Source organism: Ammodytes marinus, assembly GCF_949987685.1.
Source record: "Ammodytes marinus genome assembly, chromosome: 5".
Classification (NCBI taxonomy): Eukaryota; Metazoa; Chordata; class Actinopteri; order Uranoscopiformes; family Ammodytidae; genus Ammodytes; species Ammodytes marinus.
Window position 1 is genome coordinate 11029014 of NC_137234.1, and position 18597 is coordinate 11047610.

At 42.1% G+C, this 18597-nt stretch overlaps 1 protein-coding gene across 3 annotated transcripts in view; it reads right to left on the minus strand.

Moving 5' to 3' along the window:
* Positions 1-845: 845 nt before the first annotated feature.
* Positions 846-18597, minus strand: part of cntn1a (contactin 1a) — a 65199-nt gene continuing 47447 nt past the window's right edge. For all 3 annotated transcript variants that reach the window (XM_080027090.1, XM_080027092.1, XM_080027091.1), the window contains exons 8-24: positions 16776-16875; positions 16154-16335; positions 15669-15793; positions 15080-15197; positions 14660-14807; positions 13701-13828; positions 12772-12944; positions 11750-11873; positions 8794-8955; positions 8311-8460; positions 7661-7731; positions 6541-6775; positions 5342-5445; positions 4681-4870; positions 4430-4542; positions 4178-4334; positions 846-3216 (exon numbers count right to left, since the gene is read on the minus strand). In XM_080027090.1, the coding sequence (XP_079883216.1) occupies positions 3137-3216; positions 4178-4334; positions 4430-4542; positions 4681-4870; positions 5342-5445; positions 6541-6775; positions 7661-7731; positions 8311-8460; positions 8794-8955; positions 11750-11873; positions 12772-12944; positions 13701-13828; positions 14660-14807; positions 15080-15197; positions 15669-15793; positions 16154-16335; positions 16776-16875 (2360 nt within the window). In that variant the 3' untranslated portion in view covers positions 846-3136. The remainder of the gene's footprint in view (positions 3217-4177; positions 4335-4429; positions 4543-4680; positions 4871-5341; positions 5446-6540; positions 6776-7660; positions 7732-8310; positions 8461-8793; positions 8956-11749; positions 11874-12771; positions 12945-13700; positions 13829-14659; positions 14808-15079; positions 15198-15668; positions 15794-16153; positions 16336-16775; positions 16876-18597) is intronic.

An 18597-nucleotide genomic window follows, 5' to 3' on the forward strand; every position in this document is an offset into this window, starting at 1 on the left:
CACCTGGGATAAAGACCTATCACACACGCCATATGCTTTGAGTGATAAGCCATTGAAAAAGTAAAAACAAGTTATCTCTGGCTTTTGTTCTCTCCGTGAGCTGATTTCCACTGACCTCAAGCTCCGTAAGAAATCTAAAATCTTGATTCATTTGGTTTTGACCTAATCCATGAAGAGCAGTGATATCAATCTGCTTTTCATCTGCTGGATATCTGATAGGGGACAAGACTCCCAACAGCTGTTTCTGCCTGAAAGAACTAGATATTGACAAAGTTGACCTTATCTATAATGGAGGACAGATTGAAACACTCTATCTGATGTATTTGGTACTGCTGATGAAAAAGCTCTTTCTTGGAGACAGACATGGTTTGAAGAAGTGGGAAGAAAACACACTTTTGGAAAATGCACGAGTTGATAATAGAAGTACTCATGGATCATAAATGGCGCTCTAGTTTCTTATTTGTTATGTCAGAGATGAAACAGTTCATATACTGTATAGAATATATTTTTACTTAAAAGCTATTGTTTGTAACTTCTGTTGCCCCATGAGGATTTTTATATATATATATTTGGCATTTTTCATGCTTTTATTGATAGATTGAAGAGACAGAGTTGAAATGGGGCAGAGAAGGGAATGACATGCAGAGATCGACCGCGGGCGGGAATCGAACCCGGATCTGCTGCTGGGCCCGGGTTCCAGTAAACTCACATTGTTCAGTACTGTGCCCCAAGACTCGCACGTCAGAAAAGTCACTGCAAACCAACAAGAATACACACCAGAGCACTTTAATAGTTAACTACACTTTTATTTTTCCTTGTCCAGCCAATGAGAGGTTCCAGTTTCATCCCTCACACGTGCCTTTCATATCCAGCGAAGTGCTGAACTTCCAGCAAACGGCCAAACATGCCGCCACTGCCACCATGATGCTATCAAATCCCACCAATATTGTGCGCGAGACTGTAGGGACCATTTTCCGAAACATTAATGAGTGAGATTCCTTTAGTCAGTCTCTAAAAAAATCCTCTCCCTAAGACTTCACATGAGATGACTGGCTGAATGAAGCTTAGCAGCTAATGCACATATTAGGCTTATACATCTACACTGTCTATGGTGTAAAGGGATGTCACTCAGGAATGGAATGTATTTCAGATGGAGCTGAGAGGTTGAGAAGTTGATATAATGCAATTTGTTGCAAAGCAATGTGCCACTTTTTTCACTTCCAATGTCATGCATGTTAGAATGTAGAGCCACGGCTTTCGTTCCAAAAAATGTCAAAGTTCAAGGCATTCATGCATTTTGGCAACTCTTTTTATGATTTGTCGCATGAAGGAAAACTGGGAAAAGCACTTTGTGGTGGATGTTGATATACAGTAGTCACAATGTAGAAGCATGGCCGGCATCGGTCACACAAGAAGTGAACCGAGAGGAATTCAAAACACAGCATCTGTTCCTCCGATTCGAGGGAAATAAAACTTTTTTTTTAAACTGTCCAGCTAGATGTTGGTCATGACATACAAATATATAATAATCATAAACGAGAACAACAACAGTTGATAATGTTTATATATCTTTGATCCCATGTTAATAAAAAAGACAAAAATAAATGCAGTGGATACAACGTCATGAGCTTAGGGTCGGCTCATAGCGCTGACATGGATGGCTTTTGCTTATGCGTCTATTTAGACCAGATAGTGACAAAACGAAATAGGCTAGATCACCGTTAAAGGAGCTAGACAGGTTGTCTTATTAGAAAATATAAAGTACCCACAGATGAATCAGACATTGCACAATTATTGAAGGGCATGATGAGCATCGCTACCATTCACCGTAACTGTTAATAGTGACTCTCACACAAAGCCATAAAACGAGAAAGATGAGATGGAAATGTTTTACACTAAATAAAATGCAAACATTCTTTACAAAGCACCAGCTGGTACCACTGAGGTCCTAATGATACAGTCAAAACAAAGGTTTTTTTTTGTATTTTTTTTCTTTTAGTTGTAGGTTTAGTTCACAAACATTAAGCAGTTTTCAGTCTCAGTTGTGACCAAGATGTTATTGCAAAGCCTTGAACGTTGCACAGCTGTAAAAATATGAACAAAAAGTTGGCAAGCAGTTAAAATAACCACTGTTTGCATGTTGTTTTCTGCAGTTTTTGAAACTGCGTGTCTGCTATGTTGTTTGTTTCACTCCGTGTTCCTATGGTTTGCTTTTACATTCAGCTTAGCAAATATGGATCCATGTGCCAACAACTCCCACACACATGTGAACTATTTCAAACCTTTCTTCCATGTAACAATGTCTACATGCACACACGTTTGAAAGTGGCATTCTATTAATAGAGCTCATGTTATGATTTGGAAAAAAGCATTGATTGATTGCAAAAGAAAAAAAAAATATTCAAACAACATCCATAGTATATTAGATCGAAAAAAAACATATAAATTATTGGATATATTATTTCAGCATGGCATAAACTTTGCTTTGTCCTCTATGATGTTTGTTAATAAAAAAGTATGAGATTTGCTTTGACTGTATCTCTGTAACAAAGGGTGTGCTTCTTTAAAAAAAAAAAAATAGAAGAAAAAATGCCACTTAACTGCAAGTAAAGAAAGACATAAAGACAATTTTATAAACGTGTGCACTTATCCTTCACAGCTACTTGTTTACCTTCCACTATGGAATGCACTGTAGGAGAGGCTTTTTCAAAACATCACGGATCAAATGGAGCCTACGTTTCTGAACAAACGGCGTCTTTGTCTACGTAGGAAAGGTCGGCTTCACCATGTCAAAAGACTCAACTGCCAACCTGTGCACGTTCACACTTTGATTTTAAAAACAAGTTATTGTGAAAGATAAGTGCAGTGGTTTCTATAAGGCATATTTAAAAAGTTGACAGAACTCCTTTCTCTGGATAAATAAGAGGGATGTCTTAGTCCATTTCCATTTCTGTGTCTATTTCCACAAACATATTCCAGAAGGGGAGGGGTGAGGGGGGAGAAGAGTTGGAATATGATGTCCCAGAGGGGTTATAGGGTGGAACCGAACGTTTGTGGAAAGAGTCCCAAAGTCCATACAGGCGTCAACCATAAAGAGTCTCCTTCACGCGAGGTGAAGGCAAAGATGGCGCTACATTCAGAGGTTGAGACAGAGGAGGGACACCACCAGGAGCAGGGAGAGTACGCTGAGAGACTGGGCGGCCATGACACCTCCACCTGAGAGACACACAGAGATGAAGGTCAGTTTTGTGAAAAAAGAAAATGGACTGACTGAAAGAAAGAAAAATATCCATTGAGTGTCCAGCTCTCATCCATCAAACAAAGGACCATATTTGGTGCGTGAAGTGTCATATTATACCCCATCTGTGTGCGGAGATCACCTTAAATGCCCCTACCATTTGTCACTGCCCCGCATTTGAAAATCCCCAAACGGCTTAAATTCCCGGGGTCTGTGAAATCAAGCTGTCAGGTGGGCCTGGACTGAACGATAAGGGATAAGGAAACACACTGGGAGGGGTTTCCTCTACTCATCAAGATCAATTACAGAGGCTTACGGGGGCCACTCTATCCAGTCAGCCTATACCTGTCAGTCCATCAGCCAGTCAGGGGATCAAGTCAGCGGGCTATCAAGGCTTTAGTCACGGGCCGTAAAGTTTCCCATCTCAGCCCTGCAATCTAAGGTATGAAACCCCAAGTGACAGCTCTGTGCTGGCCCATGGGAACCCTGTAGCTGTGACAAATGATAACTCGCCACCCAACTTTGAACCTGGCATAATCTCCCTAGCAAATGGCAGGCCGGGAGTGTACGGTCACAGAGTGTCACCTGAGCACTATGGATTTTTGAGTATGATTTGATAACCGAAGGCTTTCTTTCTTTCTTTCTTTCTTTCTTTCTTTCTTTCTTTCTTTCTTTCTTTCTTTCTTTCTTTCTTTCTTTCTTTCTTTCTTTCTTTCTTTCTTTCTTTCTTTCTTTCTTTCTTTCTTTCTTTCTTTCTATTCTAATGATGTGGGTGAAGATGCAATACAGAAATATTTATCAGAAGAGATTATTCTTAGTCGGAAATTTGATATTAGTGTTCATAATCCAACGGAAAACATAATGGTGATGGGAAAGAAAGACTCACTCTACTAAATTGGCAACTTTTTCAACTTTGACAAAGTACTCTGTTACTGTTACCTGTAATGTGGATTTTTGCCACAGCCCCGTCTCCCCCCTCTGTGTGTGCCCGGACCTCCACCACATAGTTGCCATCGGCGGGCAGGGGCAGGTCTATGTACCGTCTACTGGTTGTGTACAGCGTGCCTGTGGAGTGGCCCTGCTGCCTGTACAGCACCTAGGGATTCGCACATACAAGGTACAAATGAAAAGCTGCGGTTCCACTTCAGAAAGATTATAAATATATGAAAGCAAAACTGTAACTCGACTCACTTTGTAACCGTCTATCGATGCCTCGTTAGGCAGTGGTTCCACGGGTTCCCAGGCAATATTTACCGACTGGCCCTTTAACTTTTGACCAATAAATTTGGGCGGTTGACTTGGAGCTGGTGAAAGACACAAAAAAAACATAATGAATAAAAATGATATCAAGATAACACGCATGAACATAAAGGCTACACATAGCTATGAGATACATGTTGTTTTCCATGCAGATCCCTAGTGGTCAATACTGTACGACATACGTGATTTCTTGGTGCGGATCTGGAGGCGTTCGCTGGCGGGGCCGTATCCTGCAGAGTTGTAGCCCCGGATCTCAAGCAGGTACAGGGAGTCTGGCTTCATGCCCTCCAGCCTGGTGTGGTTCTCCCTGCCAGGTACCGTCACCCTCTGGGCCCCGCCTTCACTGTCCTCCTGATACTTCCAGTACTTCACCTATAGGACACAACAGGGACAGAGGTGAAAGCTGGTGATCCATAAAACCTGGCTGCTGTACAAACCTTAATTATGCCATAAAAGGCATAAAAGGCAAAGGACAAGTAAATACGGTAAGTAAACTTAAGATAGATACAAAACTAACTTGTAGAATTTAGCAGGAATAAAAGTAGGTAGTGGTTTTCAGAATTTGAAAAACAATAAAAAATCAAATTTGGCTAAGCTTTATTTCATATCCAAGGCAAAGCAACATGTTCATAGTATTGCTTTAAGTGGGACATTGAATGACAAAGACATATGACTTATGACGCAACTTAATTTTGATGTGCTGTCTAAATCCATCAGTTTAAACTAAATACTTAAATCTTTTCTTCTCTCTTTTTTAACGGCTTAATGACCCAAAGTGTATAATGCCGTACATAGTTAATTTTTTTTTTCTACCAGCAGGCCTCAGTAAAAAATGTTACTCACCTGGTAACCGTCTAAGTTTCCCTGCGAGAGCGGCAGCCACCACACAATGGCCTCTGTGGCAGAGAGCGCTCTGCTGTCAACACTCGCAGGCGCTTCAGATGGAGCTGAGGAGGAAACAGAGGGCTGTTTGGTAAAAAGGTTACAGTAAGGGAACCACTTTCAAGGAAATGTCCTTCAGAGGTGATTTCTAAATTGCACACGCAAAAACGCCAACGTTAAAATGTGTCTAAATGTATGAATACATTACGTTTGATATGGACCTGTGCACCATACAGCCTAATGGATCCATTACCATGACCATAAACTATGCAGCGTTTCCCTGTCTGTGTCTATTGGCTTTACTAATGCAATTTCTCTCTCTGTGGTGCGTACGCATTATTTCACTAATGTGAATGAATCACTGTACGGAACGAGTGAGGTGACAGAAATCTCTCTTGGCCCACATCTCTTTATTGGACATGGTTCCATGACTTATGGTCCGCTTGTAGACTGTGTTTAGGCTGCATCTGCCAGGAAACTGTCCTTGAATGCTATATTGTCACACTGGGCCTTGAACCAACAGCCAATCACATACTGTCGTTGTGTTGAACACAGAAAACAAATGCACAAAAACAATTAAGCATATCCAGCGTTGACACATATACCAACGATCACACCCCGTTGATGGCACAGTCACTTGCCAGCTTAGCTATGAACTCAAACGGCAAGGTTTCCCCCAATGTGGGTTTCCTTGGCAACGGGGCATCTCTGTAACCCGCCATGTCTGGGATGCCAGTAGTTATCTCAACTGTCTGTCAGTGGAAGTTAATAACTAGGCTAAATGCTTTGCATCTTTGGGCGAATTATCAGCTTTCTGGTTCATGCTACATAGATCATGATAATCCCCCTCGCACGGCAAGAGAGCGAGAGGGGAAGAGATGGGTTCACTTTCAAGGGGTATTAAAATTCCTCATGACTATACATTATAGCTCCTAATAAATGGGTCCGACTCCATTCAAAAACCATGATAGTACTAAGTAGCTGACATTGACAGATTGGTATAACAGAGTGTTGGCATATTGTTGAATTACTCATTCTCTCTGTGATATTGAGAAAACAGGACTAGGTTTATCTGTGACATCGTTTTCAGTTCACTTTGACACATTTTCCCTTCCTGTGCTTCACTGTTGATGAGAGCTGCAAATCTCTTGGGTGCTTACCATCCTGTGCAGAATAAATGACGGCTGTCAGGCTGAAGGGACCCTCTCCTTCCCCGTTAAACGCTTTGACTTTGACCTGGAACGCTGTCAGTGGAGGGATGGAGGGGCTTTTGTGGACATAGCGCTTGGCCTGGGGGTCGGCTAATGTCACTTTACTCCACTCGAGTCCGTCTTGTGGTTTAAAGGCCACAATGTAACCAAAGTTAGGCCCATAGAAGTACTGCGGCTGTACAGGCTGGTGACAGAAAAAAAAAATACAGCTACGTTAATTGGAGAACATTTTTATCCAACACATTTCTCAGTACTGCATGTCCGTAGTGTGAAACAAATTCTTAATCCAGTCTGAATTCTACTCTATTCATGCATCATGCACTTATCCTGTAGCCTACTAGGATTTATAGCAAGATGTAACATGAGTGCATTCTATGAGCGATTCTTTCTTTTTCCGGCTGGCCCTCTCGATCCGTCCGTCCTCACGCCTCATTTCTTTTTCTGGCACTCTGGCTTTTTTGCCACACCATATGTCCAGTAAGACATGTCTGATTAAGCACCGCTGACCTCTGAAACATCACCTCATCCTCCAATGCTTCCCGCTTGGGAATCGGACGACCATGATTCAGCCAAGCAAACGGTTTTTTACCCATGAGATCTAATTGAATTATAATAAACGGTTGCAAAGGGGGAAACAGAGCATAATGTTGCAGTCCACTCAATGATTTATGTTGCGATGGTTCTCCGGTGATAAAAATGTATGCGATGATCCAACGGTCGCTATTCATTTCCTCTGTAAATTCTGTAATGTGTTTTCCTCAAGTGTGACAGTTCTCTCTTAAGTTGTGTGAATTTGCATACTGCATTAAGGGGTCTTTCTGTACAGTTTTGTCAAACACGTTGATCTTTTTTAAGGTGAAATAAATGCATTGGAGTCATGAGTGTGAGGCTATCCATTCTCTTTGTTAATGTAAAAATTTAATTTAAGGTTATTAGAATTGTTTCAAACTGAAAATAATTTCCTTCACTTAAAATACGCTTAAGTGAAGATCACAGCATTTCTTCTTTCCGTTAACATTTTACATGAGCTTATGACCATTTCTCTCCTTTGTGGTGAGTCCAGACCTACCGTCCACGTGATGGTCAGTTCTCTGCTAGTCCCTCCACCCCCGCCGACATCTGAGGGCGCCACCACAGGAACTACAATGAGAGAGCAACGGCAAAACTCATGAAACCACATGTTTAGAATCCACACAAACAACGCCAACCCACACAGGCTGTAACCTATCCCCGGCAGCAGCAGCACTGAATGCATTCTCAATGGTTTTCTCCTGCGCCAAATGCAACACCTTAACGTCAATGTGGGAATCTTGCCACTAAAGGAGACAGAGAGGCAAACGTTCTCTTTGTTTTGCCTTAGGTCTAGTAGCTCCCGCTCTTATGATGATTATTTTCTTACAGTCTCTGTAGACCTGTGATTTCCATTTTTATAATTGAATTTCAATATACAGTTTCAGCAAAGTGCTCATTTGTAGAGGTTTTTGTGGTGAGTTTGGCGGCATTGCTTTCGCTGTAGGAAGTACGGGATGACGAAATTTCTGCTGACTCATTTCGACAGCGATACTTAACACAAGTAAACAGTGCTATAATTGAATAATGAAGAATAAATATCCCGATGCAAAGCTGGACTGCAGGATCACATTTCCATGACCTTTTAGTCTCCCTCCCATATAAAACTATTTACTGAATGTTAACCCAAAGCGAGGGACATGCTCATACCTGATTGCAGGGTTATTTCTTTAGGTGACGGGCTGCTTGGATCTCCTGTCCCCAGAAGGTTGGTGGCAATCACCCTGAACTCATACTCCACCCAGGGAAACAAATCCACCACTGTGGCCATCTCTGTATTCCCTTCCACATCTACCGGAGCTAGGAGAGAAATGCACAGATTTCAATCTAAAATGCCAACATTTTAAGGGCCATATCCCAGTATGTCTAAACAGTACACCGCAAAGGTTGTGTGATGTCCCACAATTTAACTAAAATATCCTTAAAACAACAATGAAGTTACATTTTTAGATTCCGTTCCTGTGTTTTGAGTCATGGAGGTATAGCTAAATTACATTGTAGCCATCTTTAGGACACATTAACCACCATGTAGGCCTTCAGTAACACTATGTGGCATGAGCCAAAGTATCATAGCACCAGGGCCAACTCAGCATTAAAAGCGGTAGTGTTTATTTGACCGACTGGATTTCTCACATGTAGTGGCATTCTTCCAGACATCCTTTGAGAAGGAGTCCCTGTACTGGATGGTATATTTGGAGATGGGGCTGTGGTTGTCTGCTCCCCGGCTCCATTGCAACGTTACATTCTTGTCCGATTTGTTCATCACTCGCACTCCACCTGGGGCGCCGGGGGGACCTGGGGCAGAGAGAAGAATAAGAGAGTTAAATAGTGTTCTATGATGTCTGAATACAAGTACGGCCGCACACTCGGGTTGAAATTGGTGACTATGTCCGGCATCAGCGTTAAGATACTGAAAGTCCTACTCGCTCACAAACTGTAGACAGAGAGAAAGAGGATATTACATTATAGAAAGAGCTTCATCTTCATTCAAGCTCATGGGGAAATTCTTTGCAAAGGCCCCGAGATCCTAAAACAACTTTACGCTTCAACAACCCTCTCCAAAAACCATCACTGTTTGATGCATATGCACAGCAGCCCAAAGCCCTTACATTTGCTTTTCCTTTATAGTGCCTTCTTTTAAGAAGACATCAGCAAGGACAGATAGACATATTAACGCATTGGAGCTTGGAGCCCATTGACATTGTATGAACTACAGCTTAAGCAAAAGCTTTTTGAATCCAATGTTTTCTCTTGGTGCTCCTGCCCCCTTTGGTTTTCCTTTGGAACATAACAAATGGCCTAATAGAAAACCCAGACTGTGTCAGGGTTAGTCTCCCAACCCACAGCCTCAGAAAATCAGCCAGGATTTACTTTTTTCCAAGTGGTGAATATGAGCCGAGACAAGTAAGGCGATTAGACAGCCAAAGTTGGACAGTCCTTAAGCTTCCTCTCTCCTTTCAAGTCAGGAGAGGAAGGTATTTCTTTCACAATTCAATGTACAGTATAAGGGACGAAAGCTTTTAAGTGTCTGAGCAACACATATACTGTATATGGATGCACAGCACAAAGTGTTTGAACTGATAAGCTTCTGTGTTTTGTACTAGCTGATCTACTGTATCCCAAGAACAACATTTTAGAAAAAAAGTTTCAGTTTTCCGGATTCACAAGACACTTACAGTAACACAGCCACATTTCAACACCGTTCCAGGCAAGACTTGTAACATAAGGCTACAATAACACACACACGCCCGTCATATGAAAACAGCAACAGCTCTTCTCCCTCATCTCAAATCCCAACTCATAACAAACTACAGGTGCAGAGCTGACTGTTTTTTTTTTGTTTTTAGCTCTGACAATCTCCTGTAGCAGATCTCGCTTCCTCAATCTGCCGTAATAAATGGCTGTCTTTCATCCCTCTCCCTTCAGCGCGCCCCCGGACTGCTGGCATTTTGGCACTCCGTTAAGAGCGGGCCCAGGGACTGTGTGTTTTCAGACGTCACACACACAGCCAGCCGCCGCATGCGCGTTCACCTGGCCGTCTGTCAACACCTGCTCAGTAAAGCAGCAGGGGTGGCAGCACACCCAGGGATCACTGGCAAACCAAATCACTGCCAGAGTTCTTGGGTTCCTTTCTCTGAAGAGGCCCCTTTGTCCATAGACACTGCGACTGTTTTCAAGACCCGAGAGGGAAGGGCTGTAAGGCAAGCTCTCACTCATCGGGAAGTATGGAGGGGTGAAAACAAAGACTGATGAATCACCCAGGAGGTGAAAAAATACAGTAAATAGCTTTTGGCAAAGGGCTTGTTGATATCTGTATGTGGCTGGAGAACAAGCACTGAAATCAGCAGCAGCACTCACTGTATCAAAACTAGTGTGGTGAAAGATAGAAGTCTATGATGACACCAGGGCTGCCATGAAGCCAAGAGCTCTCTCTCTCTCTACTCTATAAAAAGTGCATCTTTATAAAGAAGACAAGTGGCAACTGTGTCTCCATTCAATACACTGGCACTAGTTCGTTTCATTCAGTTGAATCAAATACGCTACTGTTTCTAACAATGCGACCATAGAAATAGCTTGTTATTAAAACCAAAAACTTTCCTCCAAAATCAAAACAACTTTTTTCCAATTTTCCAAGTTGTTCTGCCTGGCTGGGCAGTTTTTTTTGGGGGGGGAAACCTCATTTGCAACATGCCAACATACAGTATAGTCAAACAATGTAATGCAGGCACCAGCTTCAGTGCATCATCTTTGCATCATCCAGCAGGCAGCCTGAAAGTGAGATAGGCTGAACTTTTCTGGGTGGCAGTAGTAGATAGTTAGTGTCCTCCGTGTTTCTGCTGTAGGGAACTCAAAGCATTTCCATCCATAACTTTTTCAAGTGCTTTTCTCCTTCTCTCGCTTTCTCTTTTTTTTCTAGCAGTCTCGCGGTTGACAGATTATCTGGCAAAAAAGGCTACGGTCTGGTTACTTTGGAGAGATTTTCTTCTCTTCAAACATGGACCGGCGAACATACAGAACTTGTGTTTTCTCTCTCTCTCTCTCTCTCTCTCTCTCTCTGTATACTTTCTCTCTCTTTGCACACAGACGTGCACTTTCTAGCTGTATATTAATCGTCTGGCATTAACGAGTAAAATGTGCCTGATGAGCTCCAGAATTATTTAAAAGTGTTTAACTTCCTGAAGACTTGGCTTGGAGATATCAAGTATTTCTCCTACAACATTAAGTATTCATAAATAAGAAACCATCAAAGTTTAAAAGTAAACTCAAAATCGTATCTATTTCATTAGTACTGTGTGGACATTTAAATTAAATTTGACTGACGGTACTCACAGTATAAACAATCCACCATGTTTGTCATCACTTTTGGACCTAATCCTGATTATATTATTATAACTGAATCCTGCTTACTTCAAACCAGTGAGAAGAGCCAAGAGTCCAAAACAAAAAGAATACAGAAATCATGTAAAATAACCAAAAACTTCCCACCGCTTCCAGTGAGAAGTGATTGACAAAAATATTTTTTTGAAGAGCCTTTTATTTATGCGACTGTATGAATATGTGTATTGTTATTGCAACACTGATGACTCACCCCTGACAACCAGGTGGGCAGAGGCGGTAACGTTATCAATGGGGGTCTGTGCGGTGCAGGTGTAGCGTCCAGCGTGCTTCAGCTGGGTGCTCTTAATCAGCAGCTCGCCGTTTGAGCTTCCGTTCTGCACAAAACAACACATCATAAAACAGTTTAGTGAGGAGGACTGAGCAAAAACATCAAACATCATGAGGCAGGGCTTTCCCCCGCTGTGTGTTTTTGTCAAAGCAAAATTATCATGCCGGATATTTTTCCCAGTACGCCTGAAACTCAGCTTAAAAAATTTGAGAAGGAGAAAACTAAAGTAATGCTGAGGGACTGACATATCCAACCTGAGCACCCAATTAGGTGAAGTGGACATGGGATTCAGCTAAAGGGCCTGTCACCTCTTCCTGTAAAGAAATGTCAAGCTCCACACAGTGTTTGCGCCGGTCAGCACTCTCGGCACTGTGGAAAGGTAAAACCATCACGGAAATCTACTTTAAAAATACACGGCTGCATTGAACTCGCCAATACCACATAAACGGTATTAGGTGGAACGTGACCATATTTTTTTACGATTGGAAAATAACCCCTTGTGTATAAAAGTGTGGTTATCATCAATCAAATCCATAACATGCCGTTTGCCTAGCGGGCAGATAAACAAATGCTAACCGCTAACTTACAGTTAGAGCTGCACTACAGCGATAGAGTATATGTCATGTCAACAATAATGGATGTAAGCTGAAATTGTTATTAAACTGATATACAATGCACTATTCACTCCACTCAGGGAAGGAATGTCAATGGCTTTTAAAATCGTATTAATTTTGATGCAGCCTGTACTTTTCCAGTTTAGGTATTTCTATAAAAATACAACAGACATCAACCCACTCGACCTCAAATATGATTTGATGTGGATGAATTCCAGGTTAGAGCAGAGATTTTTTGCAGTGGTAGCAAGTTAAGAGCGAATCAAGCAAAGCGTGTGTTATTTTGAAGCTTGATTTTTCTTTGAAATAGTAAATCAACCGAGGTCTCACCGGGGTGCGCTCATAATGCAGGCTCTCCTTGTGTAGGTCGATGACCCGGCCATCCAGGGACCAGATGAAGGTGATGTCTAGAGAGGGGTCATGAGACGCGGCACACTGCATCCAGCTGTTCTCACCCACTTTAACGTCAGAGTTGGACGGTGCCAAGGTGATCTTGGTGGACTCTGGGGGGAAAAGACAGAAGGATGAGGGTTGCTTCTAGTTTTTTTTCCCCATTAAGTGAATCAAGAGTGAATCAAGGATCTGAGGACAGGGGGTGTTGGATGCTGTACAGAATAGCTCCCTTCCGCACATTTTTAATATTGGACTGAATAAATCAAATTGACGTGACTTGATGGATCTATTATAGGCGGTGGGTGAGTGTAGGCTGTTATTATGAAATAGCTGGAAATTGTTCAATATGCACATGTGTCCAGAAGAGGGCAGAAGAGAGCTGTACACCAGGCACCAATGGAGATCAACTGTAAAAAAAAAATTAATATATTTGTGACTGCTGAGATCGCATGTCTGGGGAAAAGAAATGACAAGGAAAAAAGAACTCATCGCCATATTATCATTTCCTGCTCAATCAAACTATCTCAGCAGGTCCATAACTCTAGTCTCCTCTAATTATCTTTCATGGAGCAGTGTGAGAACTGGGCCCCTGTCTCGTCACGTCTGATCTAAAGCAATCCCCCCATTCTCGCCTCTGCCCTTGGGAGAGTGACTGAATATCCACCAGTGGCCTGTATTCTGTCACTCTGTTCATTCAAGTCATGTGGAGGTCGGGAGTGTTTTGGTGCTACTGAGACTGACGGTAATGATGGCCATTGAAGAGCTGACCATTAGTCAATGCAACCCCAACTGCCCTGGAAACATTACCAAAAACAGAAATATTAAGAGAGTTATTCATAAATCTTTTTTAATTAGCTGGAACTTGCCTGTAACCAGCAGAGAGCCCGTGCTGTTGGCCTTGCCCCGGTCATTCTCGGCGAAGCAGGTGTACCTTCCTTCATCTGCGCGCGTCACATTGAGGATCTCCAGGCTCCCATCCTCTAAGATAAAAACCCTGAGGGAAAAAAAACTGAATTATATCTTCACACACTGACGATAGAAGAGCTACATGATAAAATAAAATATTCAGCAACACATGAAGGTCAAAAGTCCAGCGTATGTTAATCCATGGATATGTGGATGATGCAAAATGACTGGGGTACTGTAGATGTTTGCTGGTTCCTTAATAAATAAAGAAAAGTCTGTGAACTTGAAACTACTCAGCGTGATGCAACATGAAATTGCGCTACAGGCAAGGTGGCAATGTTTGATTTGCATATTTCATATTTCATATTCATGCATGGCAAATAGCGTGGTGCCAGCTGCCCCCGTCACTACTACACTCCCCCCTCCCTCACGCAGACAGCCACCATAGAGAAAGTATTAGGAGGACTATCAGCATGGTAATTTGGCCACTGCTCCTCCTCTATGTTGGTCCCTCTATGGAAGGGGGGAGGGGGTTTAGAGCGCACAGATTAGGGCTTGTTTTGTCAATGAGGAGCAAGAAGCAGGGGTTTACACATCCAGTCTTTCCACCCTGATGAGCTTAATGTCAAACACTGACAGACAGCAAAGCAGTGCACTGACAAAAACAACAACACTAGCGACTTTTCTGACATGTATAGTAGATTGAGGCGATATTGAGTTTTTTTTTACATCCCCCAAATCACTATGCTTTTTGACTTGGAAATCAAGAGGACATCGACTCGACTAGTAGATGCCCTTTAAAATTTCGAGATATTCTCATATACTTGTGTTAATATGGCAAAGATTGTTGAATATTTACATTAAATACTTCAACAGAAAAACTCTGAGAAGTGTGCCATCTCATTGAGAGAGCGCTCACCTGGTGGAGTTGAAAAGCAGCTCAGTGTCTTTGCTCCAGGAGAAGTTGGGCTTGGGAGCGGCTTTGGGTCGACACTCGATCACCACCCGGCCGTTTCTAGCCGCCATGACCCTCTTCACTGGGTTGTGTTCAAACGTGGGAGCGCAGGCTGAGCGAGGACAATATGGATTATTCATCACAAAACTTAGTAGAATATGCATCGACTGCCGGCATGCATACATGTATGACACATTTAGCATTCATTGCATTTGTAGCGTGATGATCCAGCATATTATGCGTGCTATGTGGAATCACCAAAACTCAATTTTCGGGGAAGAACAATTCTGATGCTCAAATTAAGTCGACTTCATACATGACCTTTCAAAAAGCTCTTATGCAGCCATTTGTGCTGCCGGCGGCTACAGCCAAAATGTGACTCACCAAACACCCGCAGCTCCGCGTTGGCATAAATGACTCCGTGGCGATTCTCTGCTATGCACTGGTACATCCCTGAATCCTCAAACGCCAGGCTGCTGAACCTCATCTCTCTTCTGTCAATCTGTGGCAAGTGTGTGATTGTCAATTATTCACTTGATGCATTATGCCATTTTCATACAGTTCAGATTGAATTACAAAGCAAAAGTGATTTTGACAACAAGCTATCTGCAGAATTGCTGACACCGCCTTTAATAATGTAAAATGATGTATCCGGCAGCATGAACTCAAACAAACTCCCACTCTACTGTCACTAGCTGCTACTCTCCTGGCATGTTGACAGTTGTTTTCTATGGAGGGATACAAGGCCCATGCTGGCACCTGCTCAATAATAACAGCTATACTTTTCCCTGACGCGATGTATACCCGCAGTGCCAGTTTCCTGTCACTGCTGCGCGACTGCAATAACCCTGGGTTGCACTGCGAGCAGGTTCTTAGAGACCTCGCAGAGCTGCCAATGGGGGCTCTCCAAGTTAAAGCTATAGTACATTTTACTCAGTTATAGGGCAATAGGGTTTATGAGTTTGAATGTTACCAGTTCTCCATTTTGCAGCCAGCGGATGGTCGGTTTAGGTTTGCCACTGGCTTTGCAGGACATGGTGTAATCGCTGCTGAGGTCTTTCTCTGTGCTGCTGATGTGCTCCGTCCACTCGGGGAAAGCTGCAACAGAGCAAAAACAATCAGTTAGAGTGTTTGAAAAATATATATGAAAACTACAAAGCTGCCGAATAATATACAGTATGACATCAGTGATACATTGCAGGCATTACAGTATGCGTTAGATCTATAAAATATATATATATATATATATATATAGACACACACACACGTAGATATACGTAGATACGGATGAGAACAAAGGCCTGGTACCCCATAATGTGTGCTCGGCAGATAAAAAGGGATGATTGGCAGCTGATAAAGACATAGTAAAACATATATCTAATGAATGTGTACTGTATATTCTCTTTAATGTGTTTTCAAAGAAGATGGCTGACACAAAACATACAGCGTACTTCATACCTTCTACAGACACCAGTGCGGCGTGGTAGTCCTTTCCTCTGGAGTTGACTGCTTCACACTGATAGGTTCCCCCGTCTTTAGGCTGCACGTTGTACAGGTGCAGGTGAGCCCCCTCCATCCCCACCTCGTGATTGGGCGGCAGCTGTCCGTCCTTCTTCTTCCAGCGGATCTCAGGGACGGGGCTGGGAAGAGCAGGCAGAAAATAAAATGAATACACAAGACAAGGCTCTCGACTTGTTATGCACAACCATCACTGCACTCAAGTCATCATCATTCTGAAACACGCTTAATGAATCATTTAGGCCAGTGAATCAGAGGCAGTCTGAGCTACAGTAAACATCATTTCACCACGCATCAAGGATGAACTGATTAATAAATCCCTTTAACTTAAAAATGTTGTATTTGAGTTGTCAATAGTCGAGATGTGTTACTGTACTGATATTTAAATCTTATGATTCTTATGATCACATCTAAAATGAATCAGAATGAGTTTTCTTTGAGACCCTTAATGACATTTGAACCTTGAAATGTTGTGGCTCTCTGGTCGACAGCAGAATTGCATGAAATCTTTATGTAAAAACTCTATATCCAGTGGAGGTATCCAGAGGTCTCTCACACTTACTTCCCCAAAGCGAAGCATTCCAAGGTGATATTCTGCCCCGCCAGAGCAGTGGTTTCTGGGAACTTGACTTTGAGGTCGGCTGGGTATTTCCTGATGGGACCTGAGAGGAATAAAAATAGACCAGGTGCTAAAGCCATTCTGTAGCTTTGAATACGGAAACAAATAATGCTTTCAAGATGATTTAGAGTTCATTTTAACCAGTGTTTGTTTCAAGGTTTCCTGCCTCCACATCTTCTGTTATTACCTAAGGCTTTTCAGCTAAGCATACAATAACTACATGTACATACATTTACTTGGATTGTATCATGATATTGAAGTGGTACATGTTCAACTGGGTTTGTCTCTCGCAGCCTCAGTCGGAGGAACATGTTTTCATAAACACATTCATTTTGTGTTGCAGCACATTGTGCGGGTCAAGCGGCGTCTTTGATTTTCTTTTTTACATCATTTGAACCAATCAGTCATTTCTGTACCGACTGTGTTTTCTCAGCAGGTGAGGATGAACCCAATTTAGTTTATTCACAATCACAGTACTAGGGCATTAGATAAGGGCTTATCCCAGTTTTGAAACGAAGACATGGTGTTTACATAGAAAAAACATCACCAGGATGAGGATACTGCAAAAACCAGATTGTGAGCATGTCACTGCAATGCATGTTAACACACTCAATGTAACATTGGAGATGATACGTACCACAGAGGATCAGCAATCATAGAAAATATACAAATGGTGTCCTACTTACATACAAAAAGCATTTTAAAAGCCTTTGCAAAATGCAAAGGTATGCACCCTCCCCACCCCAAAACACCCACACGCACAAAAACTAGTTAGAGTTAAATACAGGCCATGTTATACCCAGAAGGCATCTCAAAATACACTTATGCATGAGAGAGCCCAAACAACTGGTCTGCTCTGTTCTAATCCTGACGTCTTTGTTGAGATGCAACATTTTAGTTTGTGCTCAAAGTAACTGCAGTAGCCTACTATTTAAAAAACATATGCCCAAGCTGAAGCTGTTTTACAACCGCTAAGTCAATATCAAACACTGGAATACCTGATGGATTCTGGGAAGGCCCCCATGAAAATGTTTAAAAAAAAATCACTGGTGATGTCCATGTTCACATTCAGGTTCATTCTTCATAACATGCTAGTTCTTGAATGTCAGTCTACTTCTAAAAATATCTTTAAAAGAGTCAGCAATGGCGAGATGACATTATCACATTTAGAAAAAGCACCGTTGAGATTTACCTTGGTGCTTTAGAATAGACAAAAATATTAATGCAATTTTACAGCTGCCAGGCAGATTGACTTCCTATCTTAAAGCTTAGTTTTTTATACTCATCTCTTCAAGAAACACTTTTTGTCCTGCACTCACATGTTGTTGGTAATTTTTTTTTACTGTATTCAATTCAGGGACACTGTATTCAACCCGTTTACCGAAACACCATACAAAAATGTGTGTATTGAAGTGAGATGCTTTAACTGCAGTGTATTGCAAATGGTCAAGTGCCCCGAATAGGATTCTGTGATCAATGTGGTCCAGGATAATAAAACCACCCTATTTTTTTAAGATTATTTTTGGGGCGTTTTTCGCTTTATTTGACAGATTTTGAGAGACAGAGTAACCGGCTACGGGTCGTATTCCAAACAGGCCTGCTGCATGAGGATTGAGCCTCTAGGGCAGTGGTATTCACTATTTTTTTCAGGAGAGCCGCACTGACAGGACAAAGTCAGCAGGAGAGCCATTTTTGCCGCAAGTATCAAAAACTATAAATCCAGTCATACATAAGCATGCCTGCTTATTAATATGTAATTCTTGAA